General features: G+C 36.5%; 1 protein-coding gene across 2 annotated transcripts in view; it reads left to right on the top strand.

Moving 5' to 3' along the window:
- The window catches only part of ITSN1 (intersectin 1), a 137,851-nt gene that overhangs the window by 80,080 nt on the left and 31,045 nt on the right, over positions 1-26,726 (top strand). Inside the window, exons 18-26 of one of the 2 annotated variants that reach the window (XM_050915310.1) lie at positions 1,826-2,055; positions 3,459-3,580; positions 5,566-5,580; positions 10,321-10,565; positions 12,809-12,968; positions 13,810-14,015; positions 14,706-14,788; positions 16,972-17,138; positions 23,950-23,995. In XM_050915310.1, coding sequence (XP_050771267.1) covers positions 1,826-2,055; positions 3,459-3,580; positions 5,566-5,580; positions 10,321-10,565; positions 12,809-12,968; positions 13,810-14,015; positions 14,706-14,788; positions 16,972-17,138; positions 23,950-23,995 — 1,274 coding nt within the window. The remainder of the gene's footprint in view (positions 1-1,825; positions 2,056-3,458; positions 3,581-5,565; positions 5,581-10,320; positions 10,566-12,808; positions 12,969-13,809; positions 14,016-14,705; positions 14,789-16,971; positions 17,139-23,949; positions 23,996-26,726) is intronic. The other variant, XM_050915311.1, reaches the window with a different exon arrangement.

Raw genomic sequence — 26,726 nt, 5'->3', positions numbered from 1 at the left:
ACCTACTGTTTGGAAAGTGGATTTTTCCCCTTAATGCATTAATTTTTTTTTTTCCCCACACAGTTTTTGGCCAGGAGTTCATGTTGTCCTTGGACAAAATATGTTCTATATAGTAGGCCAAGTCTGTAATGACCAGCTTGTTGTCATGCATTTGTCACTAATTTTGTAAGTATGAAGAAAGTATAGAAGTGGAATAGGTCGTGGAACAAAATAAAGCGCACTGTGCATCTGTTATAGCCCTTTAGAGTTATCTTTACTGGTGCAAGTTGTTTCTAGCAGAGAATATTTATTCTTTTCTTCTTTTGACTTGTCCTCTGTCGGAGGGGAAGGACTTGTTAGCTTTCACAGTTGGGAACATGAAATTTTCTGAATGGTTCTGCAAGAGTGCTATATGAAGCTTGCAGATATTTTTACTCCTTGCCCCTCAACAGGAGGATCAGGACTGCCATATTTGCTGATTACTGCTTTTTTTTTTTTTTTTTTTCCTGATTTGGCTATTTTGAGTCTTACCTAGGGATGTTTGTGGCTTTGAGAAAATAAGCAGAACCAATTTGTTTGATCGGTATTCCTGACTTCTTCCTGCATTGTAGAGCTGAAGTCAGTGCTAAGGAGATAAAAATTGACGTATATAATTTGCTGCTTACTGGGTTTCAGGGAAAACTTTATGGTAAGAATTCATTATTGAAAATGTCTGGTGATAGCTGTAGCTGATATCTACAGGCCTAGATTAAATAAAAGGAATTGGGCATAAATGAAAATGGTAACTTGCAATGCTGATACAATGGGATACTCAGATTGCTTGAATTAGACTACTTGGGAAGAGATTGTCAAAAGCAGCCTTCCAGTTATATGGAACTGAAGGGCTTATGTCTGGGTTCTTGGATGCCAAGGAATTTTGTTTCTTCAGCCAAGGGAGATTTTTTTTTTCCCCTCTTTTTCTTCCTCCTTTCTCCATATGGTTCATCACTTAAAACAACTGCATAGGATTTATGAATCTCATGGAAAACTATGAAAAGAGAATACACAAATATAGTTGAATCCCCAAGCTGAGATTCCGATGTCGTTGAGATGAAGAGATGGGACTGAAAGTGTAAAATACTGAATGTTATCAAGGTTATAATTTTCAGAGCATTGCGAGCTGAGTAAGAGACTGTTCTAAGATACCTGTGTAAAGTTTCATACAATAATTAGAAAAACACAGATAAATATATTTATGTTCATGTCATTGTAGAGAAGAGATCACAGCCTCAATAAAGAAGGTAAAGTTCAGCATTTACAAATCTCTGAAGAACTCTGACAAGAAAAAGTAGTGTTGAATTTTTTTTCACATCTTACATTCAGCTCCAAAACATAACTAGTTTATCATTTCTGTATGCTCAGGTTGCTCTGTACCTCTTTTAGAGTTCTGTGGAATTGTATTGTAAAGGTACAGAATTCATATGTGAGTTAAAATAAAAAAATCATATTAAAAGTAGTTTCTTAAATGCAAAGACAAAGCAACTCAAGGTAATGGAGGCCTGCACTTAGTAGTAGGTTACATGAAATAGTGTTCTGTCACTTGTCTGAGAGTCTCATCTCTTTCTTTATGAATACATATGGAGTCATAGCAAATCTTTCTGAATATTTCTCCTTTGCCCTCTAGGAGTCATTGTGTAAGAAGATGCTGTGGAGTGGTTGATAACTAACCAAAATAGAATTAACAGCTCTTACAGAATATGCAAAAGCTGTAAAGAGTACACTTTATACTATAGATCACACACAAGGGCAACTAACTTTTATGGTCTTTTGTTGACTGGCTTAAAAAAACACCTTAATTGTCCAACAGGCGAATCCAGGAACGGGATAAACAGCGGCTTGATCGAGTGCAACCAGAAGAAGAACTTCAGTGGCAAAAAAAAATTCAGGAAGATGAAAAGCAAAAAAGGGAAGAAATAACCAAGAAGAAGGAAAGTGAGGATAAGGGGAAACAAGAAATGCAAGAGAAACTGAGTAAGCTTTTCCAACCACATCAAGAGCCAGTCAAGCCAGCTGTCCAGGCTCCTTGGTCAAATGCAGGTAGAGTAATAAATCAAGAAACGCTGTTGCACATGCCTCTTGAACAATTCTTTTCTGTTTTGTCTTCCCATTTAATACAGAAGAATATTATGTTTCAAGATTGGATTGCTAGTCTTATTAAAGTAAATCACGTATGGATTGAGCTCTGGACTCCAAAAAGTTGTTCTTTTAGGCTTCACTGTTCTTCCTAAAAGTATGGTGTTTAGCAGAGTGTAAAGCACAGTTGATGAGACTCACAGTGCCAACTGAAGAGAGAATCTTAGCTGTAAGTTGTTGTAAGATCTTGATGCAAGATGTCAGAAATTATTTCTGTACTTTTCTTTACAATTCTTATTTTGGTGTGGAATATATGCCTTGGAATTTTTTAGAGTAGTAGCAATATGTCATTTCATTATGCTTTTTCCTCTTCTACCTTCCCCATGAATGTTGTTTACTGAACAAATGACCTGAAGTCTAAGATTTAATCCCCTTTTTTCTGCTACGCACATGATCATTTTCAGCTGAGAGCTTTCCTCTACATTATAAACTGATTTTTGCCCGTATTGGGAATCATGGTTCCCCCTTAAGTGGCTTTGATACATACACAAGAGAACTGATTGGGAATGTAATATTTGTTTAAATATTTGATCAAAAGACTACATAAAGGGGAAATTACCTTCTATCTTTTAGCCCAAATCTAGAACTGACTTGATCTAATATGTCCTCTTGCTAGGTTTTATTTGTGCAGAGTAGCAGAGGGCACTTTTATGACCGAATAGGCAAAATAGGCAGTGCATTGTACAAGAGCAATTTAGCTTATATCTTTGGGGTTTTTCTGTATTCTTCTTTTTCTAATAATGCATCTTTAGCATGTAATTTTTTTAAAACACCATCTGTAAGTGACCTCTTTTCAGCCAATCTGTATGTACTAGGACATTTTGAAACATCTTTCTTGGAAATATAGTCATGCTGCAAATGAAGCTGCTACATAAGCAGGCTCTAAAAGTATTTGGGATACCGTTGATATGTGCAAGAACATCACTGTTTGAATTGAACGTATGGCTGATCGGATTTAACGTACAAAATCATTGAAGCATTTGAGAAGTCATATATGTTGCATCATAAGTACATGATTCTTTCTATGAAAATAGTTATATGTATCATAAAAGTTAAAATATAGTAATATTTTACCTGATGTTTAGAAGAGAAAATAGTAAGAAAATTGTATCTTAAATAATTCATTTTCGTATTTCCCCTTGTGTAAAAGGGGGATCATATACTTCCTACAGACAATGTAAGGTTTGTTAATTTTTTTCTCCACTTTCACCTCATTTTTCAAATATTTAAAAATAACGTGTTTTGATTTTTTTTTTTTTTTTTCCCCCCCCTTCCTTTGTATCTGTGTGGTTTTTTCCTTTGCTCAGAAAAAGCTCCTCTAACCATTTCTGCTCAGGAGGATGTAAAAATAGTGTATTATAGAGCACTGTATCCTTTTGAATCAAGAAGCCACGATGAAATCACTATTCAGCCTGGCGACATAGTCATGGTAAGAAAGGATTGTGATATTATTTGAAAAAATTACTTAAGCTTTTGCATTTGTGTGATTGAAATTATATATGGCAAGATTTTTTACGGACTTGAGAAAAATATTTCAGTGAATACTGAAATGATGTGATATGACATAGTAACCCTATAATAATAATGGATAGCTTCTTACAGTTCATTGTAAGTGTAAAGTTTAAACATAATCTATGAGTAGATCGTATCAGCTTTAGTATGCTGAGCTGTGTGTGTCTGTCAATGTGTTTAAAAAGGTTCCTATACAGAAGTTATCTCAGTGAGAGGTTTCTTGTCCTCCAAGGTACCTAGGGAATAAAGTTACTGTTATTTTCTATTGAGAGAGTGGCTGTTATGTGTGGAATCAAAAACTGGCTTTGATAAATAAAGTATGTTTCTAATAAGAAATTTACCTTTTTATAAGAATAGTACAAGAGTGGTGTAAAATTTTTAATTTGGAAAATTGCCTTTATTAAGAGAATGTGATGTCCAGTGTAATATTACGTGAAGCAATTACACTAAACTACAAGATGGCTATACTTCTGTCGTGATCACATAACCATTAATATAGTCTTTGTATGGTGGTGATATTTCTTCAGTAACACTGGAAATTTTTTATACAACCCTTTTGGTGACAGTTTTTGACATAATGATCTAGTATAATTGTAACTTGGAATTGTTTGTATGATAATTTACTCTGGATTTTTTTTTTTTATCTACCTAACTCTTTTGTGAGATACTTTTACATTTATTTTAAAGAGGATATACAGTAGATAAAATGTAATTTCTAAAAATGGAAACTTCAAAACCTAAAAATTTGGTTGCAGGTGTGTTGATACAGAATAATTTCCTTTCTTTTTTTTAAGTAGATGATGAGATATGGGGATATGGTCAGCCTGTTGTGTTAAACTCTAAAGCAATATTCTGCTTTTATCTCTAATTATCTCTAAAATTAAAGTTCTGTTGTTAATGACTGAAGTTATTAAATGTGTATATTAATATTAATAAATTACTAGTATGATCTTAACATGCATATGCCTATTCATAATGAAAATTCCTAGTGTAACTATTAAATGATACCTTATTTACTGTGGGAAAGTATATTCATTATAGTGTTCTACCCAACAAAATAGATTTTAAGAGCTATTGTGTTTTGGCACAGTTTAGTAAGAATGGATTTTGGAAAAAATATGCTTTGTAGACTCTCATAAGTTGTAATGATAACTATTTTTTTAAAAGCATGTATTCTGGGGAGATGAGCCTTCATCTTTCAGCCTTTTTGGTTTGGGTTTTTTTTTTTTTTTAATTGATTCAGCTGTGTCACACTGAAGTGTTCGTGACATTAGAACCTGCCTTTGGAAAATAAAAGGCGAATCCTGGATTAGTAGCACTACTGAATGACTCAGAAAGAGGCCCAATGCCATTCTGAATAACAATGCAATATGTTTTGTTATTCTGCATCAAGAAATAGTATTGGTCAGTCAGCTGTTAAATGAGAGAGGATACAGGGACATGGATCTCCTTAGGCTATTGAAAAATGCTGTGTTGTCTTGCTTTGTTGGGAAACAGATTATAGCCTAGGCATATAAGTAAACTGTTTTTTTCCTTGAGGAAGAGCGATCACTATTAGGTAGACTTGCAGGGAAATAACTTTTTTGCCAAAAATATATGATTTTAAGGAGCACTTCACACATTTTAAATAGAGACTTTGAGGTAATCTGAGTCTTTCCATATGTTACTCTTGGACTTTATTTTAATTTACTCTACAAAAGTAGGGTAACTACTCTCAATTTTCTTTATTTAACTTACTTTTGGCAATAATTAAATGTGATGACTGATTCTTGTGGGATTTATCTCCTGCTCTGTAGTAATTGCTTAAATGGGCTACTCTTAGAAAAGTTGATATAAGTAAGACACTTTTGTGAAATGTGTTATAATTCTGCCTTGCTTTAAATCATTGCTTTCCTGATGGAGGTTAAAAGGGAATGGGTAAGTGTGCTATATGACTGTCAGGAAGTCTATGCAATTTATTCATTTTCATAAATGCAGATTTTTGTTACCATGTAGTTTACTTGGTTTTGAATTCACCTAGGGTAAAATTAACAAACTAGCTCACACTGTCAAAAGTAATTTAAGTGCAATGGACCAGAACTTACTTTTGATAATGGATATTTGGACTTGTAGACTCTTTTCTGTCCTTAAGTGTTTGTCGTGTCCTGTGGTTCTAAAAGGTTCGAGTCGGTTATGTTTTTTGGAAAATAATAATTTACAAGCTTACATGTTAAAGTGTGTCTAATCAATGACATAAATGCAACTCTGTAGTTAAGCTGACCTATACAGTTAGGAGTTTACTGTGCGCAACAAAATAAGTATTGCTTAGAATAACTGTGTTCTAACATAGGCAAATTTAGCACTCCACCATTTTAATGCTTGTAAGTGGCTTGTGTGTGCAGGCTTGTGCAATCATGTCCTGTAATCATATAGCTGTACAGAAGATACCACCCAAACTGTAACTGCTGTGAGCAAAGAATCCAGCTGAAGTCCAAATCCATTGACTGCGCACATGGGAACCAGGCCTAAATCCTGGATGTAAATAGGACTGCAGAATTCATTATGTCAGAATGACTTGTGGCTTTAATAGATGTATAGCTTGTAAATAGTTTTTACAACAGTGTAATGCACTTTTACACTGTGCATGAATCTTGAGACCTGTCTTGGTGGAAATGAGGGAGAAGGATGAAGGTTTATTCTGAAAGGAAAAGTATTTGCAAATTTGAGGAGGGCTTTCTTCTGCCTGACTTTCCAGTACACGTTAGTTATCTGTAGCACTGATGTATCTTGTATAATGGTTTAGAGAATGCGTGGGCTATATTTGTTTAATTCTTCCACTTTTTAATTACAGGATTTTTATATTTTCTCTTAACTTGGATTTCTCCTTTCTCTGCTTCTTACCTTTCTATGTACTTTAAATTTCTTTCACTGTAAACTAGATTGATTTCTAATCCTAACGATAATTTAACCAAGCTTTTGTCTGGGAACAAATATTCTGAGCCAAGAAAGCCATGCCTCTTTCAGGGCTCTATCTGTTCAAGAAGTTAAGTTTCTATTATGTGTATGAATATACGTATACAATGTATGGAATTCTTTTCCTTTGGCTAGCTCTCTTACAAAGCAAGTCCTGCTGGTATTTGCTGCTGTTAGGCTCCAGCTTGAAATAAATGAATGGATTCTGTTGTTGCTGATAATGTTTTATGTAATACAGCTTATTTAAATAAACTTAAGCATAATTCAATGAAATACAGGTGAATTTTTGAATTACTGAACTGTAGTGGCTCTGATAGCAGGAGAACATAAGTTAAACAGGAAGTTCATAAAGAAGCTTCCATGGAAAGTCTAAAACAAATTCATAATGACAGTTTCTCATCAGTTTTGTTAGTTATTGATTGTGAGAGTTAGAATGAATGTTCTTTGTATTAGACACATAGCCTCGTTGTGTTAGATCCTGTGTAGGCGTAATCAGCATATGGCCTCTGGCCTGCAGAGCTTATATTCAACATTATAACAGGAATTCCAGTAGTCTCAAAATATCTAGATCAAAAGCCTACAAGTGGAATAGAATTAAAATGGTCATTTAATGGATAGATAGTTGAACAAAACAGACGATGGTACTCTATTTAGCTTTGATTAAATACTTTTTGTGAGAGTATTAGGGTTTGACTTCGCATGTAGAGTGAATATCTACCATGAAACAGGGCTTCTCTTTTTGTGTACATGCACTGCTTGTGATACACAAGCCAGGTCAAAGTGGAGTAGGCCACTGCAAAGCCAGCCCTTCTGTTGACAGGGATACTAACTGAACCTATTGCTTTAGCTGCGAAGAGTTGTGTTGCTGTTACTCCTGTCACTTGTGTTCAGTCGCTGGAACTAAGTAGTTGTAAGCCGTGGCTCTAATGTACAGTTAAATAAATAAAAAATAAAGCCACACACACTGTAATTCACTATTCAGGTGTACATTTAAAGTCTAGTTGTATTTTGGAAAAAATTAATTTGGGATGGTTTGTCGTAGGGACGTGGGGATGGTGGGTGTAAAAAATATAAGGGAATTAGAACAAATTAACTTTAAAAAGGTTCAAAGGAATTTATTTAAAGTTCCAGTACTGTACTATAAAAACAAATGCAGATTATATTTCATATGAATAACTGAGAAACCAGATTTTTTATGAATTATAGAGTTAAAATTATCCTTCAAAGTGCCTTTTCATGAGTATACATAGAAGACTTAATTGGATTGAATAAGCATACATTTGACTATTGTAATAGGCTGTTTCATGAATTATTTTAACTTAAAACTGTCTTCTAAAGAGACATTAAATCAGTTGTTTTTAAAACCCTTTGGTAGTTTGTTTTTTCTCTGCTTGTACAAAACATGTCTTTCTGAAAAATCACAGTGGTTTCTGTATGACTGTGATTCATTTCAAAGGCGCCCTTTTTAGAGCATCGCCATAACAGATTTTTGGCTTTTCAGTCCTGAGTCTTTTGTATGTTAGTGATTCTAGTTACTACCTGACCAACTGAATGAGAGTAGAAACTATGCGACTATTATTACTGTTTAGATTATTCAACTTGGCATCAGGTGCTGATAATCCATTTCTCCCACTCTCTCCCAAGATTCACCCTCTGCTGTGACCTTCCATCACTCATACTGCTGCTTTAACAATCCTATTCAGTGCTGCAGTGGAAATTTTGCTCTGCACTGCAGTAAAACCACATTGAACCGGTCAAGCATGTAGTTGGTTTATTTCTGGGTTTGCTTTGAGTTAATAGGGACTGAGACAGAAGATGGACCCCACAAAAAGCAGAAATAATGGATTGTTTTGCACCAAAAGGGGGGTGTGGGATACAAATTACAATAGGAGGCAGTCAAAGAGTTAACAACTGGCCTAAGGCAAAGCAATCTATCAGCAGCTCAAATGAGAAGTCCAGGAACAATCAGGCAGAAGCTTTGCTGCTTCTGTCTAGGCAAAAGAATGGTCCCACCTTTAGTCTAGAGCGACTAGTTTGCGCCATTGCCACAAATATTTTTTTTTGCCACTAATTTCTTTTTTTTTTCCTCCAAACAAGCAGCTGATCGGGTTATATTTTGTTAAAATTGATAGAGTGAATTTGTAGGTGTGTTTCCAACTGTAGAAGCATCTAGCTCGAGACACTACTATATGCTATTTTCGTATAATTTCATATACTGAAAACTCCTTTGACGGAAAAGGATACTGTTTCTTATTCCTTAGCTCATGAAGCATTCTGTTATCAACAAATCCCTCACATTGATAATGGATTTTTAGGAAACAGTGTCAGGAGATTTAGAAGTACAAATTTAAGCATCTCTGACTGCTCTACTGTTTTCTGCCAACAGCCAACTCTTGAGTTATGCTGTAGTTTGAAACTCTTAACGTATTTTGAAATACCGATTGCTACTGGCCTAAACAGATGAGAGAAATTCTTGCCAAAAACCAGCCACTGTGTAGGGTTGGTCATCTGACTTTTCATTACTGGCCTGGTTTTACTGCTGACTTCCCATTGCTGGGGAATCTGCAGCTGCACAGCAGATTGTTGTACAAAGTAGGTATTATTTACATCTCAAAGGTGTAAACCCTATTCGTATGTAAGGGTTTGCTTGAAAACTGAGATTCTTTTGACCTATCAAAGATATTAGGTAGCTAGAACACCAAATTTACCAAAATTATTACCAAATGCAATTATTACCTTTTTTTTCTAAAAAGTTTCTGCAACTGACATTGCCTTGGAGGTATTTAGCCACCATATCAATTCACCAGGGATAGCAATAGCGAATTACTTTTCTTCTGCGATTCTTGCTGAATGTGGTTAGCTGCAGCTCACAGAATTTAAACTGATCACTTTTGTTGAAATACCAGACTAAGACAGTAGTCTGTCAGTAGAGCTCGGAGAACAAATGTGTGAAATGTTTAAGAGAAGTTAACAGGAAAGTGTGAAATTTGCAAAATCGTAGTTTAACACAATTGTAATAATCAATAAGTAGGAATTAAAATACAGCTGCAAAAATAGCCCTGTTTCATCCTGTCCTTTATGGCTTGGCAAAGATAACAGTGACGGGAAAGAAGAGGCCTGCAAATTTACATATGAAAACTTACCATGGAATTGTTTTGTGTAAATACATTAGCAAATCTGTGGATTTGTTTTGAATTGTTCAATGGGTGTTGTTTTTAATATGCTGTGGTTTTTTGTTGTATTTTCTGCAAGAGAAAATCTAGGAAAACTTGTTAAAAACTGCATTTTGTGTTAATTAAACCAGAAACATCACTATTTAAGGGATTTGTCTAGAACTCATTTCTCCCAAGTCTGCTGTACTATGACAGACTTTCAAACAGCTGTTTAAAAACCCATGCTTGGCTTATGCATCACCAAGAAATCCTTTTGATTTTGGCTTGGGGGGGGTGGAATTGCAAAGCAGTATTGCGTTGCAAAATGTTCCCTTATCTATTAATATGCCATAGAAGGAATAGCTGTCAACATAATACTCCAAAGGTAAATTAAATAACAACAACAAAATTCTACCCAGGTGGAATTTGTAGTGAAGGTGTCATGTCTCTGTAACTAGAGAAAGTTAATTACTGTGGATGAGATGGATTGTTTTAAGTAAAAGTTCCATTTGTATGTTATGTTTCTTAACTTTCTAACTTAATGCATCTACAGGTGGATGAAAGCCAGACTGGAGAACCAGGGTGGCTTGGTGGAGAATTGAAGGGGAAAACTGGATGGTTCCCTGCAAACTATGCAGAGAAAATACCTGAAAATGAAGTTCCAGCTTCTGTAAAGCCAGCAGTTGAGGCGGCTGCTGCACCTAAAGTTTCTGTGCATGAAACCACTACATCGCTAGGAACTCCTGCTTCTACAGAGTGTACTACAACTGCCAATAACTGGGCAGACTTCAGTTCAACGTATGTTTGGGTGGTGATTATCACCTTAAATGTGGTGGAGTCCTTTTTAATTGATTTGACTGTGGTGGGAGTTAACACAGAGTATCAAGATTGCAAAATAAAAATAGCTTGTCTGAAGTAAAATATTTTTTCCGTAGTAAATAGTTAAAATCGTGGCCTTGTGGAACTTTAACCATGCTCCCATCATATCTGCGTGGGCAATGCGGAGGGACACATCACAAATAGGAGACATTCCTAAGTAAGGATGGTGACATGGTGGAAATCCCAAGGTGTTCACCTTCCTTCCTTTAAATTGGTTGACACCAATCCTCATTGAAGGTTTCCAACTTGGATTATGCAAAATATGATAATGACAGAGTTAACATGAAAAGATGATTTATTAATTCCTTATCACAACATTAGTAAGACTGATGCAAGTAGAACATGCGGCCTTCCTTAGATGTCCTGTTAACTCAGCTTAATGCTCTGTGCAGTATTATCAACCCTATGTAAATGGGGTTGGATAAGTAATTGTCTTATCTTTTGATCATGTAATACATATTTATAAATTAAAATCTAAATATCTTAGTGCAGTATTACAGTACATAATATGTTCTATTTCAAAACTTTCATCAAATAGGTCACAGTAGCTTTTCCAGTTATTTAAACTTTTTCTGTTTTATGCTAAACGGTCATTTTTCTGAAGGAGGAGGAGAAGACCAAATCTTGAACTTCCTGGAGATGTCTGGCACATACTGGATTTCACTGTTTTGAATAAATCATACTTTTGACAAAGCTGTTTCTACCCTAGGTGGATAATGCATGATTTCAGGCTTTTTGTTAAAATTAATATTCAGTTTCAATACAAAGTGAGTCCCAGAGCTTTTATACTAATAATACTGTTCTTGACATGATAAAGGGGTTAGGGATGGTTGTGGTCTTTGGACACTATTACAGTCCAGGTGGACAACAATTGATTACTCCAAGTAATAGCACAAGCAATAGGCAAAGGAAACTTAGGTTTAAGATAGGTGCTTTGTTTACGCTCCTGGAGTTCAGGAGATTTTGTTCATTTAATTGGGTATTTGGAGGCAGAGATGTGGATTATGAGATTTAGTATGCACTTTAAAGGACAAGAGATAACATAAAAAGGATAAGAGGTTGCATAAAACTCTAAAGAGTTGAAAGAAGTCAGTAGGAAATAATTTTAAGCAAAAGAAAAAAGGTAAGGATTTGAATGAGAAGCAGCAAAATGATTGTCGTGGTTTAACCCCAGCCAGCAACTAAGCACCACACAGCTGCTTGCTCACTCCTCCCCCCTCCCAGTGGGATGGGGAGGAGGATCAAAAAAAAGAAGTAAAACTCATGGGTTGAGATAAGAACGGTTTAATAACTAAAGTAAAATAATATATAATTAATAATATTAATTGTAATGAAAGGGAATATAACAAAAAAGAGAGAGAAATAAAACCCAAGAAAATACAAGTGATGCACAATGCAATTGCTCACCACCCGCTGACAGATGCCTGAGCTGCGATCTGCCCCTCCTGGCCAACTCCCCCCAGTTTATATACTGGGCATGACATTCTATGGTATGGAATATCCTTTGGCTAGTTCGGGTCAGCTGCCCTGGCTATGCTCCCTCCCTTGCACACCTGCTTGCTGGCAGAGCATGGGAAACTGAAAAATCCTTAACTTAGGCTAAGCGCTACTTAGCAACAACTAAAAACATCAGTGTGTTATCAACATTATTCTCACACTAAATCCAAAACACAGCACTGTACCAGCTACTAAGAAGAAAATTAACTCTATCCTAGCCAAAACCAGGACAATGATGTATAAGGCAAAGGGATGTGAGAGGTCAGTGACGTGCAGGTGTGAAGATTTCAAACCAGTTTTGAAGAGAATGATGATTTCTTTTTTTTCTTTTAAGTTACCTCTTTCCACTGTGTATAATATAGACTGCAGTAATTGAACTTGTGTTATATTGGGGCACAGCTAAGAAATGAAACTAAATTACAGGTACAGCTGGCCTTAACTAGCAAGGACAAGCAACTGTATTTAGAGATTGCCTTTTTAAGATAAATTTATTGTTAGGCTATGTTTGATTGCACTACTTCCACCTGAGAGTTATGATGCTTACGGAATATTCAATTAAAAGAAATTAACCTAGAATGTAGAAATTTTTTTCTGCACAATCTGCCTGCATGACTGTGTTTATTCAGTTGAAAACAGTAGGAATTAAGTCATTCTCTTTTTTTCAGATGGCCAACAAACACTAGTGAGAAACCGGAGACTGATAACTGGGATGCCTGGGCAGCTCAGCCGTCTTTGACTGTTCCCAGTGCAGGGCAGCTGCGGCAGCGATCAGCCTTCACTCCTGCCACTGTTACAGGATCATCTCCCTCTCCTGTCTTGGGTCAGGTGAGCACCTATATTCATTAAAACTGTTCTGACCCAGCACAAACGTTTGGAAAGCAAAGTGTGAACATTGAGCATGCATTAAAACAGTCCCCTGAGATAGGTAAGCTATTTCAGTTTGGAGTGATGAACAGGTAGTGTACATCCATTTGCAAAATCCGTGGCAGAATTTAACATGAAGCGGTTTCTGTTCTGCTATTCTGTGCTGGCTTTTTTAGACTTCAGTGGTCCAATCTTAATGTTTTGGCAGGATGCCAGTTTTGGGTCACTTCCTTGGGGCTTTCCTGAATCACATGATAATAACCTTCACTCTAAAGTGGATTATGTAGTTAAGTAGAATAGCAATGGCAAAGCTTCACATCAGATGAATTCTGTCCATCTGTTAAGGCATTTCCTTTTCCTCAACTTGTAAGTTAATGTGTTCTGAAAAATGCTAAATATCTTACTATCTTAGAGCAAAAAAAAAAGTTGGAATGTGCAATGAATAACTTGCAGCAAAGCATCATTTTCCATAAAGTTTACTTTACGTCCTGCCAAAATAGCTTCATGAATGTTTATTACATGTATATCTTAATCGTAAAATTTTATTTAACTTACTAAGCAAAACCTCTGATAGTCTTGCATTGTATTGATTAGGTGTTAACAGATAGAAATGTAGGAGGACTGTAAACGTTTCTGGTATTACTTTGTAAGTTTAATTGACTTACTTTGCTTTATAGAGTTGAGGGAGAGTCTGTGTATCTTGTTGCTATATAAGTAGCATAAGAATATAATTCCTTAAGCAGCTTTCTTTATGAAAGGTGGTGCATGACTGACTGCTCTCTTTTTTTTTAAATTGCAATAGGGCGAAAAAGTGGAGGGGCTTCAAGCACAGGCTTTGTATCCTTGGAGAGCGAAAAAAGACAACCACCTTAATTTCAACAAAAATGATATCATCACAGTTTTGGAGCAGCAAGATATGTGGTGGTTTGGAGAGGTTCAAGGACAAAAGGGGTGGTTTCCTAAATCGTATGTGAAGCTTATTTCAGGCCCCATTAGGAAGTCAACAAGGTATTTTATTTGTTTTTACCGTACTTTACTTCTGTACTGTAATAGTTAACTAAATATGAAGAGTTGCACACTCGAATTTTAAAGTTTAGAATCTGCTCTGTACAAATCCTTTTGTATATGACTCTCTTCTGGGCGGTTTTGACTTCCAACCGTGGAAATTCGTGTAAGGAATAAAACTGATCTCAGTTCTCCTTGGGTCATGCATCACTAACAAAAGATCTAAAGCTTAATGAATGGTCTTAATTTTATGTGACTTGCAACTAAAAAATTAGTGTATTGGATTTTATGAATTACAGCTATGTAAGTCATAGCTTATTTTTCCCCAAAATAAAAAGGTATACCTCAAAACTTAATCACTTATCATTAGTCTTGGAGGATGAAACAATCAAAATCTGGTTCTGTGTAATGTGAAGCCAACATTAACATTAGTAATACAAATGAGAATGATTTTAGATTTATTTTTTTTCCTGAGGGAGAAGAGGAGGTGCAGAAACTTGTGTGTTTAAGGGAGTTACCTAAACGTAACCATGACTGGCCATTGTACTTAAAAGCTTTAATTTGCACATTTACTGTCTCTTCTTTTAAAATGTAGGGAATTGCTTATGGATGCATATGCATTTTTTAGTTTTTAAATATAATAATAATTTTTCTGAAGAGATTTAATTTCTTAACTGTTATTTTCTTCTAAAGCATGGATTCTGGTTCCTCAGAAAGTCCTGCTAGTCTGAAAAGAGTAGCATCACCAGCAACAAAAGCAACTATGTCAGGTGAAGGTAAGCATTTCAAACTGAATGGCGTTAAAAGTATTTTACTACGTAATTAAAGAGAATAAGTCTGCTTATTACCAGAAACAAGTTTAGAATCAGATCTTAGTGTTTTAGGATCGGGCATGTTAAAATTGAAGTGCAAATCAATTTGCCTCTAGAATGATTTAAAATTATTATAGTAAGAATTTATATATGTTGTGTCTATAGAAGAAATAATTTCCCATGCCATTAAAATATCTTCTGTAATTTGTACTGTTTCTTATATAAATATTTTGGTAACAATTCCCGATCTGGAATGGGTTTTTGCAGAGGGCCAAGTAAGCACATCTGTACATGTACTTCATGATGTCAAGAACTGTTAATAAACGTCTCAATTTCACCCAAAGCTCATTTCCAATGTTTCATTAAAGCTCTTAATTAAAGAAATTACAATCAGTTATAGAATGTTGTGATCCTTATGGTCAAGGCTACCCCTCATTTTTAAAGATGGAGCCTGGGGCAGAGACAGATAATTGTCTGGCCTCTGAAGGGTTTTAAAAGACTTGCATTCCTGGCTGTTACCACCCTTCAGCTGGAGGTTAATGTCTCCACACCAGCTGTGTTAACAGACTGTGTGGGCACTCTTAATCCACTTCAGTGCCGAGTCAGCTATGTTAATTTAAATCACAGTCAGGGTAAATCAATGAATCTAAATATAGGTTACAAATGAACATTTGTATATAATCTCTACAGCACACCTTAAGTTTTTTAACTACAATTCTGCATACAATTTTAAGTAAAGGTGTCTCTTTGGTTACCAATGTATTTAATTTGCCACTGGCATGAGCACTACAGAAATTAAAAGGAAGGAATGGTAAAGATCTGTGTAACAAGGAAAGTGAGATAATCAGTTATTTCAAAATACAACTAGTCTTGCTCACTAGATATTTGAGGAAAAGCAATTGTAGAAATGCTAAGTCTTTTTTGTAAAGTATGGAATATCTCAGATTATACGTTTGTATTAAAAAGGAACGCAACTTTTTAATAAAACATTTTTAAAAAAAGCTGTATTTTTAAGAAATAATAAAGCATGGATTTAGCATCTTCTATTAAATTTAAAGGATTTAAGAAAAATTCCATGTGTATAACATACATTATGATATTTAATGTGTGTGTACGTGCATACAAACAGATGTGTGTGTTCGTCAGCTGCAATTGTTAGACCAACCATGTCTTAGCTTTCATTAAGGATAGTAATCGTGGTTTGAATTCTTGCTGAACTTCCTGGAGCTAAGCTTTTTGGTCAGATGTAGTTTTCAAGCAAATAGAACAATTGCCAGCTGCAGTGGAATACTTGAACGTTTTTGTTACACATGCATGAAAGTCTTCCTGAAATATTGTGAACTGCTCTTAGGTCCAGAGCTAGTCCTAGAAGCAGAGGATATAATCTTCAGAAATCTGTTTTGTGCCCATATAAAGTGTGATAATGCTCAGTTAAATAACAATGTATCAAGTTGTATAGAAAATATTACTGAATTGTCTGAAATTCTTTTTTTTAATAATTTATGTAAAAATTTTTCATGTAGTTCTGTGATTGAATTATGCATTGCATTTCTCAACATCAGTCTACTTTAGTGTTTTTGCACTTGAATACTAAGTAGTTGACTGTGTTTTAACAAAACAGAACACATTCAGGCTTTGTCTTAACATTTCCCAGCCATCTGTTGCGTAAGATGCAATGAGAAGTGCGCCCTTCATGCAAAGCTTCAAGTAATGAAAGAATTCATTGTATATGAGAGCCAAACAGCATATGTAAAATGAAGACTGTATCTACGGATATTTGGATACTGAGACTTTCCATCCCCAAGACTGAAAGTTCTAGTCATCAGCACAAACCAGAAAGCATTGAGAAACATGTTTTCAGAGTAGTTTCTGGTATAAACTAATAATTTATATACATTTTAGTTGTACTAGCAAATTATTTTACCCCCCAAAAATCCCCCAGAAGCAGCCTTTTGAGAGATTGTATTTAGTTCTGATAGATGTCATTTTATACATTAAATATTGAGGTTTCTATGAATAGTAATTAATAAATTTGTCTTCTATCTAGCCCGTGGATAGACTACATTATATTGGTTAGGTTTTGCAAATGATAATTCAGCAGTTTATCAAGTGTTTTCCCATGTTCTGTATTTATTTCCCTCTTACAGAGTATATTGCTATGTATACTTATGAGAGTTCTGAACAAGGAGACCTAACTTTTCAACAAGGTGATATGATTCTTGTGACAAAGAAAGATGGCGACTGGTGGACAGGAACACTGGGTGATAAATCAGGAGTTTTCCCATCTAATTATGTGAGACTCAAAGATTCTGAGGTAGAGACATATTGAAATATTATAAAATTGAGCTGGGGGAGGTATGTTTTATTTGGTGTTGTAGTGATAGTTGCAAGTCAGTGGATCATAAGGGAAGGAGAAATATTTTGCAGTTTTACTGAATGTGAGATTGGAAAGGGAAGACAATAATAGTTGCATTTTACAGCATAATGTCGTTAAATAACTTTGTGGATCATACATTAAAATGAATCTTGCATATGTTAATAGTTAACTTGGCAGTTTTGTAGAGACAAATCAGAATAGCTATGACTACTTTGTTCGCCAGGTAAGTTTTTAATGACTGAGTTGTATCTTACTGCCATTCTTTTTAAAAAAAGGTAGAGTAATATTTCAGTCCGTTATATTTTTTTTCCTTATTGTCATTTTCTTGCAATAAAGGGGAAGAAATTTCGCAATAAAACTTAGCTAAATACTATATTTATTTGAAAGTTCTTGACTGAATAATAGAGGTTCTGCTTCATCTGATTTTTATCCTGGAATAATCCGATAGAACATGTCCGTATTAAATTTTTTTTCTTTCTTTTTAGGCATTCTAAAGATGTTTTCTCATTTATATTCCTCATCTGTTTGAGAGGATAATTCATCTACTAGTAGGAATTAGCTTAGAGTCATAGTTGAATACAATACTAATCTCTTGATGAGAAGTTCTTGTTTATGTGTCTAAGAATAATAGGGGTTTTAAAAGTAAATAAATAAGTAAAAATCACTGGATTTCTAGAAATCTAGGTGGTAAGGCTTTTTCCACAAGTCTTGAATTCTGTGTGTATGTGACACAACTCAATGAAAGACTGTGTCTGCAATATAGAGCTTGAGCAAAGTCACTCCTTAAAATTATTTCTGTTGGTGGAAAAGCCGAAGAATAAAACCTGAAGTGAAATATGTAGCTGTAGAAAGCCTTTATATAATAGATTTCTAGATAGTAGAGAAATTTCAGTAATGTCCTCTAAGACAGGACTAAAAAAAATTTGTAGTTAATTATATTTAGTATTGCAGTCCTTGGGAGAAATATTATTATGATATTGCTTTCAGAAACATTTTAGAAACTTCTCTCATCTATGTTTTGCATCATGTAACAATTTTCTTCAATCCCTGGCACTACTAGTTTGAGAACTAATCAGTCTTATACTGGAGAAGTCCTGTCCCCGTTTTGATTAGTTGCTCCCTTGTGTTGTGAGGTACACTTTTCTGTGCACTTTAAAACTGTAGTTTCATAGAATAGAATCACCGAATCATTGAGGTTGGAAAAGACCTTTAAGATCATTGAGTCCAACCGTAAACCTAACACTGCCAAGTCCACCACTAAACCATGTCCCTAAGTGCCACATCTAAACATCTTTTAAATACCTCCAGGGATGGTGACTCAACCACTTCCCTGGGCAGCCTGTTCCAATGCTGGACAACCCTTTCAGTGAAGAAATATTTCCTAATATCCAGTCTAAACCTCCCCTGGCACAAGTTGAGGCCATTTCCTCTTGTCCTATCGCTTGTTACTTGGGAGAAGAGACCGACACCCACCTCACTACAACCTCCTTTCAGGTAGTTGTAGAGAGTGATAAGGTCTCCCCTCAGTCTCCTTTTTTGCAGGCTAAACATCCCCAGTTCCCTCAGCTGCTCCTTGTAAGACTTGTTTTCTAGACCCTTCACCAGCTTCGTTGCCCTTCTTTGGACGCACTCCAGCACCTCAATATCTTTCTTGTAGTGAGGGGCCCAAAACTGAACACAGTATTCGAGGTGTGGCCTCACCAATGCCAAATACAGGGGCACAATCACTTCCCTAGTCCTGCTGGCCACACTATTTCTGATACAAAACAATCATATGTAACCCATTCTAAGTGAGCACAGGTATGGTCCTACCTGCCACACTTTTGCTGCCACTCTTTCATCTGACCTGTTAATAAGCCAGTTCAGGACACTAAGCAGAGCAGAAAACTAGTCTAGCAGAAGTAATACATACTTCTAAGATGGTACTCTGAATCAGCTGAGCAAGGGTTAGAAAAATGTCAGTACCAGAATTAGTACGGGAGGAGAGTAGTGAAGGAGGCAAGATTGCCTCAGCGTCGGCTTAGATTAGCTTGAGCTGGTTTTGAACTGCATTCTTAGCTGGCTTTTGTGTTAAATACTTCATTTTAGAAGCAAAACGTCATACCTTGCTTTTAGTATATGGTTTTGGATATGCCTGTGCTCATTCCTACCTTTCAGTTGTGTCAAATCTAGTGACTATGGAGCAGCAGATAAAGTTAAATCAGGTCCCAGACTAGAAGAGGAGTACTCAATGTTTCAGTTAGTGGAAGCATTGTAGCTGTAGCACTATGGAGCCCATCACAGCAGGCTAGCTTATCTTTTTGACAATTAGAGTAAATTTTGTACCATAGTAAGTTGTGGTGTTAGGCAGGGTATAGGTTTACCCTGACAACAGAGCTCAGTGAGAGTCCGAACAAGAAATTCTGAACTCTCTGTCCGCAAGTCTAGCAGCTTGATTCTCCTCTGAGTGGTGCAACATCCCTTCGGTTTTGGCAGCAGAGGTGTTCGTGGGTCTGCATCAGGGAATTTACCTGGTTAAGAAAAGCACTCCTTTTTGCAGTCCAGGATGTGGATTATAGTTCAACCCTGCCAGTAATTCTTCACATACATCAACAAGATGGTGGCTTGCCCCACGGAGGTATATGAACAAGTGTACTGTGGAATATCTTGTGATCATGAAACTGTGCCCTAAGTCTCTTTATATTACCTGTAAGTTTGTATTGCAGTTGATGAATGGGAACTTGCACTGTCAGCCTCCTAAAACCCTGTGAGGCCTGTTTCATAGGTAAATAGTAATAGTTGCTAATTAGTTACTTAACCTCAGCTACATTCTTGTTAGTTAATGTTAAGTTTCCTTTGAACTTTAGTGAAGGAACTGTTTTTGTTTTCCCTTAAGATATTCGCGACAGAGTTTAGTCTCAAAACCTGGGAATTTATATTCAGATGTGCGGAGCTGTCTTTTGTCTGCCTTTAAGGACTGCATGCTTGTCCTGTCTAGTCAGAGACAGGCACACATATTGGCAAATCATCTTTGTAGATAATTCAGAAATAGACATTTAATACTGAAAACTATTTTTATTAGGGAGCTCAATTTGATGTTTCTCTGACCTTAACTTGTCTGGGGCTGAAACAGCTAAGTGCAGTGCTCCAACTGCCCTTTTTGCTGGTAAAATCACATCTTCAGATAAAATCTTGATGAGAGAGGGAGGACAAAGCACAGAGCTCATGGAGATCTTGATATCCGGGATGCTTATTTTCATAAAGTGATTCATATGCCCTGCAGGACATATTTCTTGTTCCAAGTGGATAATTGCCATTACACGTACAGTGTTTTGCTATTCAGCTTGTTCACAGAGCCAGTTTTTACAAAGGATTTCACAATAGTGGCTGTCTGCTAACATTCAGATGTGCCGCTGTGCTTGGACAGCTGGCTGATTGTGGAAAATGTTACTAAAAGAGTAAATTAATTTAATGTGTTCTGCACTATTGACTTAGGCCCGAAGAAAAAGTAAGGCAGTGCTGATCTTTCAACAGCAAGCATAAAGTTTGTAGAAATGGTTGTAAGCCTCAAAATATCAATGGTTTATACATCAGAAGAAATTTTTTTGAATCTGTTCTTCTGTACCTAGTCCCAGGCTACCCATTCACCTCAAGTTGCTAAATTAAACTATTTCCTGTTCCTTGAAGTTTCAACTTACAGAGTGAAAGTCTTTGTTCTTCAAATAAACAATGACACTGGTTCATGGTCCATTCTCAGAGTTTTCATTAGATTGAGGTAGATGGATACAGATCTGTAACAGGTTTTTATTCTACCCTGCCTTTCTTGAGACTGGTGATCATTACCACTGCATAAGGTATGGAGCTCATACGGTGGACTTGGAAACACAAAAATTTAGATGCCTGTAGTTATGAAACTTTGCATAAATGTTCTGAAAATAATAACAGTCTGAATGGATTTAATCTGGATCCTAAGGGTCTTACTGTACAACACAATTGGCAAGTCTACTGCTGTGTCTTGTTAAATTAACAAAGCAAGTTCTGCTGTACTGTTTCAAGAGACTTTATCACTTGTCACAAAATAGCCTCAAATGCAGTTAGTCTCAGGTGTGCAAAAGGGAAATAGAATGGGGTATGTCCTCTCCACTGTGTTTGTCTCAACAGAAAGAATAAAAAATACTTCTCCATCTACTGAGTGGGCCAGAAGTCCATCTTAAATGCATTATTTATTAATTTAGTTATTTATTGAAGTACTGCAGGACTTCTCTATGTATTTCTTCTGTTTTTTTACTAAGGATTCAGAGAATCCTCAAACAGAATTCAGACTCAGTCTGGTCAAGGTGATTTTGAAGCTTCTCTCTTAAAATAGTTTCTATATGTTTACCAGTTAACTGTAAAGATACAGCGTCACAGCCTGTTTTATCTGTCCATATACTCCTAATCTGGCAACATGGATGCTGAATAAGTGATATTTTGAAGGAGTGTGTTCTCTGAAGGTCCAAACACTTGTTCTTTATTGAGGAGGGAGGAGGGTGTTTCTCTGCCAGAAAAACTTTCCAACGCAGAATTAATTCCTGATGTTACCATATCAGTGCCAGTTGTCACCTTTGGTTCCACACCTTTTAATCTTCCCTACTTGGGACTGTTGATGGACTCACAGCCACTTTGTCTGGATCATCTTCTCCTTGTCCTCAGACTTAAACTTAGTCTTTGTATCTGATCTCTGCATGATGCTTTCCTGTTTCACTTTTTTTAATATAGGTCACAGTGGTTATAGAGAAAGGTGGAGAACTGAAGAGAAAGAAAGGAACATAGGGAAGAAAGGAAGATTTGCTGGCCTTGTAGAAAGTAACTATAATCAGTCTGTTGCAATGACAAGAAAGTAGCACTGAGACAGCAGTATCCAAGTATCATTTAACTTGAAGCATCCACTTTCCACAGTCCTTCCCAAAATTTAAGTTGCAAAATGTCAAGGAGAAGCGTGGTATACTAGATGTATGTAAGATGCTTTGGTGCCAAATTAAAAAAAAAAAAAAAAAATTCTTCACATCCCCACTCTTACCTTCCAATACCAGTTACAGCTTGTGAGGCAGGCAATGCCAACTCTGCTGGGTTTTCTGCTGTTATTAGATGGGGTTGGCTTGACTAATACAGTATTGTGAGGTGCTATAGTTCAGTCTGAAAGATCAGGCTTATTTAGTAGCTTTTCTGAAAGATGTTCAAAACGTGGATGTCTTAGAGCAGCTATGTAATCTTCAAGACAGATTGAAGATCTATCTAATAATCTATTTTATAGAGGCATTCAAAACCAATACATATTTTTTAAATGACCCTGTTCTCTCAGTCATTTAACTAGTTTTTTAGTTACTCCTTATATTAGTTTCTGCCAGAATCTCCAAGTTTTCAAAGCATCAAGTTAATATGGAGAATATTGAGGATGAAACTGTTCTTTTCCATAGAGGAATTAGGATTCTGTGAAAACCTTCGGGTCATTTGGTGTAGGCTCGAAGTTTGTAAGGAGGATCCTAAAGCAGAAGTTGAGGGGAGGTGGAAGTGTTGTGAGCCTTGCTTGAAGGCAAGAGGATATTTATGGTTATTCAAAATTTCTGACCAAAGTACAGTTTAGATTTGTTATGTTGCTGTTAATCCATATCAGACCTTTTTATTGCAGAAGATAAGACTGGCAATGTACTGGGAAGAAACTGAAGTAATTATTTAGGGGGCAGGGGGAAACTGTCCTAGACAGGAGTGGTGACTAAAAGGGTTGGAAGATGACTGAGGAAGGGAGGCATGCAAGGGGCAGAGTTGAGAACACACACTAAGTGCATGTATATCAGTAGACCTGTGACTGCATTAAAATAAATAAATAAAGATAACTCTTCCCAAATAACCAGTGGCCTCAAGGGAAACGATTCTGCCCCGCCCCCCCCCCCCAAAGAGAACTTTGAGTTTGTAAATTATGAAAGCTTTTCATGTTAAATTTCATCTTTCAGTGTCGCTGTTTTCCTGTACATAACTGAACTGAACTAATTTCACTGCTTGCTGGATTTCTTGTGGCTGTTCAAAGGCTTTTCTTGCAAATCTCTTGGCCTGGATGATGATGATGTTCATCGCGCATCTCACCCCATCTAGGTTCAGAGGAAGTAGCTACAGATAGATAGCACCTTGCTATTCAGTGTCCCATGCTCTCACTTGGGCACAAAAATGGTGGTGGGGCTTTTACTGCTGCAACACACACCTCCTACAAAGTTCAGATGACTTGTCTTAAAGATGCAGTGACTACACTGACTATGCTAATGTGCCATATGAGAAATTTTAGAACCATAATATGGACAGTATTGAAATAATTATGTCCAGTTAGTTTTTTAGGCATATTTGCAATCCAACTATTTGTAGAGTTGAAAACTACTATTGTTGTTTTAACTCAACTTGACAGAATTCACGTTCTGTAGATACGCAGATTTACAATTCAAACGCTATGTAATTTGGAATTACATTGGTATTTGCAGTCCTTGAAAGGAAGAAAAGTTCAGGAAAGAAGTCTACACATTTATATAGTTAGTCATCCACTTCCATACGCTGCTTGGTATTTATTCCTATCTATTAATTGCCATCTAAAATATTAAGGGTTTCTGTAAGAATAGAATCTTCCTGTGAGAGTTTTTTACTTACATGCTTGTTTAGTGCGTGAAAGTGAAGCATAGTAAATCATTTTTATATACTGGAGAAATAAATATGAGTGCTAAACTTACATCTTACTTTCTATTTCAAGGCTCCTGGAGCAGCTGGAAAAACGGGAAGCTTAGGGAAGAAACCTGGTGAGTCATGTATTGTGACAGCACCTTATATCTGTTCTTAAGTACTTAAGTTCAATGACAAGAAAATCTTTTCCATGAAAATACATAATGTTTGCTCTTGGTCATTTTGCAGTAATTTGCACTGATGAAAACTGTTATCTATAATAAAATAATGCATAATCTGTCAATCATTCTATCTAGCATGTACCAATCACTAAAGAGCATGTAGCTAGAGAATAAAAATGTGCTTGCTCAAAAATGAATGTAAACTTCATGATAGATTGCTGAGCAGAACAGTGGAAGCCTACAAAAAGCCCAAGTTTGCCAGTGCCTCTGAAAATGGAAGTACACATTCTTACCCTGTGGTTTTACAGCATTTTGTCCAGAATGCTACACAATATGGTATACATAGACTCTGTGAGCTCTTGTGCCTGCTTCTCATTTTCAAGGGCACATACCTTGTACCCATGCTATGGAGCTTATTGCCTGTCAAGCCCGGTCATATTGCAGAAGATCATGCTGCAGGTTACTTTTGGGCTAGAAAGAGGTCCCCTGGCTCTTGGGGTGGTGGGGGCTGTCCTTCCAAACAGCTGTTGTATTTCCAAAGATCATTAGAAAAGTGGGTTCTCTGCCACTGGCAGGCATTTGTAAACTTTCCAGAAGACACCTCTTTTTTCCCTCGGTATATTTATTTGCTTTTGTACCAAAGAGATGACTTTGCATTAAGCTGAACCAAACTAAATAGGGGGTGCTACATGCTTCTATGCTGTCCCTTTCTCTGAGGCTTGTTCAGTTGTACAGTGAGGTGGTTCAACGATGTGATCTACCAAATCTTGCCTTATTTCCTTACCCCCACACATGCATATGCATATTTTGTTTTGTGGGAAGGAGATTTTGCTTTGTCTCCCTGAACTGGTTCACTGTGTAAGAGAAGGCGGGGAGAGTAGATTGCAGCAGCCCCAACTTCGTTTGGCTTATTTTGCCTTGACGTATGAGCAATGGGCTGCTCTTGTCAAATCTTACTGATGCATCTACAGAAAGAACGGCTTGGAAGTAAGCTAGCTAAACTCCTGCTAGTTTCTAGCTAGTAGTAAACTACTTTCTAACTTTTATTTGCATGATTAAAAATAGTTATGTTAATAGATACAAAGCTAGAGAGGGACAGACAAGAGTAGAGATCTGGAAAACCTCTAGAAGTGATACCTGGTAGGCGTAGTGAGAAGATGCTGATAGAGCTGGCTGCTTCTTCCATGTGTGGGAGAATGGTGGATGGCAAGACTTCAGCCTAGAGTACCAGCCTTATAATTGCAGGTCTCCTGGATTCGAACTTTCAGTGGAGACTGGGAGGATGTTGACAAAAGCTGTGTTCAGAATCTTTTGGAGTTTAAGAACAGTTTGGGAACAATCCTGCCTATTTTTCAGCAAGGAGATTCATGGATGTTTTTGCTATAAATGAGCTGCAGGTACTCAGCCAATATAAGTGAAATGCTAATGAATGAGGTGAAATATTCCTATTTATTCTAGAAGCAGCAGGACGAGTGAGTGGGAGTTGGTAACAGTGTGTGTTGAAGGGCAAGGGAAAAGAAACTGCTCTCTGCGAATTTAAGCAGCAATATGAGGACAATTATATCTGTGAGAAGGCTTTTTTTTTTTTTCCCCCTAAATGTACCTGTTTTAGTAGAGGCCACATTTTTTGGTCTGGACTGTAATTGAATTGGATGTCTTCTCAGTAATTCAACACTTAAATAAAAATTTACAAGTCCTTCCTGGAAGGAAAGCTATTTCTGTTTTTTCAACTTTTTTGCTGAGTTGTTTCCTCTAACTTTCTGCTTCTCTGTGACATGCAAAAGATGAATGTTAAACTTGTAATTCGTATTGTAACTTACTGAACACACAGTCCACAGTAAAAATTCTTTATGCTGCTGGTTGGTGAAAGAGGATATGAGATACCTGAAGCCTTGTAAATCACCTTTTTGTAGATAAAAATGAGAAATTTCTTGTTCTGAGAGATGCAAGGTATAAGATTTTTGCTCTTTCAGTATGATATACTGAATATTATACTTGCCGTGATAGTGAGAGAGGATTTTGCCTAATTTTAAAAAAAGATAATTGATTTTGACAAACTCCCACAGTTAATTTGTTTGCTTGTGTTCAGTTTGCCTCCTGAATGGCTCTAGGGTGGAGGAATTACTGTGATTCTGTGGAAAAACCTGCAAATGCAGGGAGCTTGCAGACTTCCTAGCAGTATAGCCATGTTTCCTGCCAAATAGCTTGCTTGCTTTGCCTTCATACAGGACAGACTGTGCTGCTGCTGGCTTTTCTCTGTGTAAACCTTTCTGCTCTCCTATCATCACCTACTATATTTCACTTAGAAATTCTTTCTTCTGTCTTCTGCTTTCACCTTTTCTGTGCTGTCTAACTTCCAGATCGAGGTTTAACGCATCTTTCTAACTCTCAGCTACTGGCTTTTTCATCACCTGTTTGGTTCCACCTCTGTGTGCCTGCCTCTCCCCTCTAAGTTATCATGAGGGAGATTCTGCCGTAGTTAATTCTGTGTGTGTCATCGTTTGCAGTGACATCAGATTGCTTGTCATCTCTCTGCTTCTTCATCCTCCTTATGTTGTTCATTTACATCTTGAATGCTTCTCTGACCATTTTCAATTTTCCTAATCATCCTTTTCTTCTAAATTTTAAGTAAATCATCTAATTGTTTTCCTGGCGATCTTCAAATCACTTTGTTGTTTCTTCCCTG

Source organism: Gymnogyps californianus, chromosome 1 (genome assembly GCF_018139145.2).
Source record: "Gymnogyps californianus isolate 813 chromosome 1, ASM1813914v2, whole genome shotgun sequence".
NCBI lineage: Eukaryota > Metazoa > Chordata > Aves > Accipitriformes > Cathartidae > Gymnogyps > Gymnogyps californianus.
The sequence above is the reverse complement of the archived record's forward strand: the minus strand, read 5'-3'. Positions and strand labels throughout refer to the sequence as shown.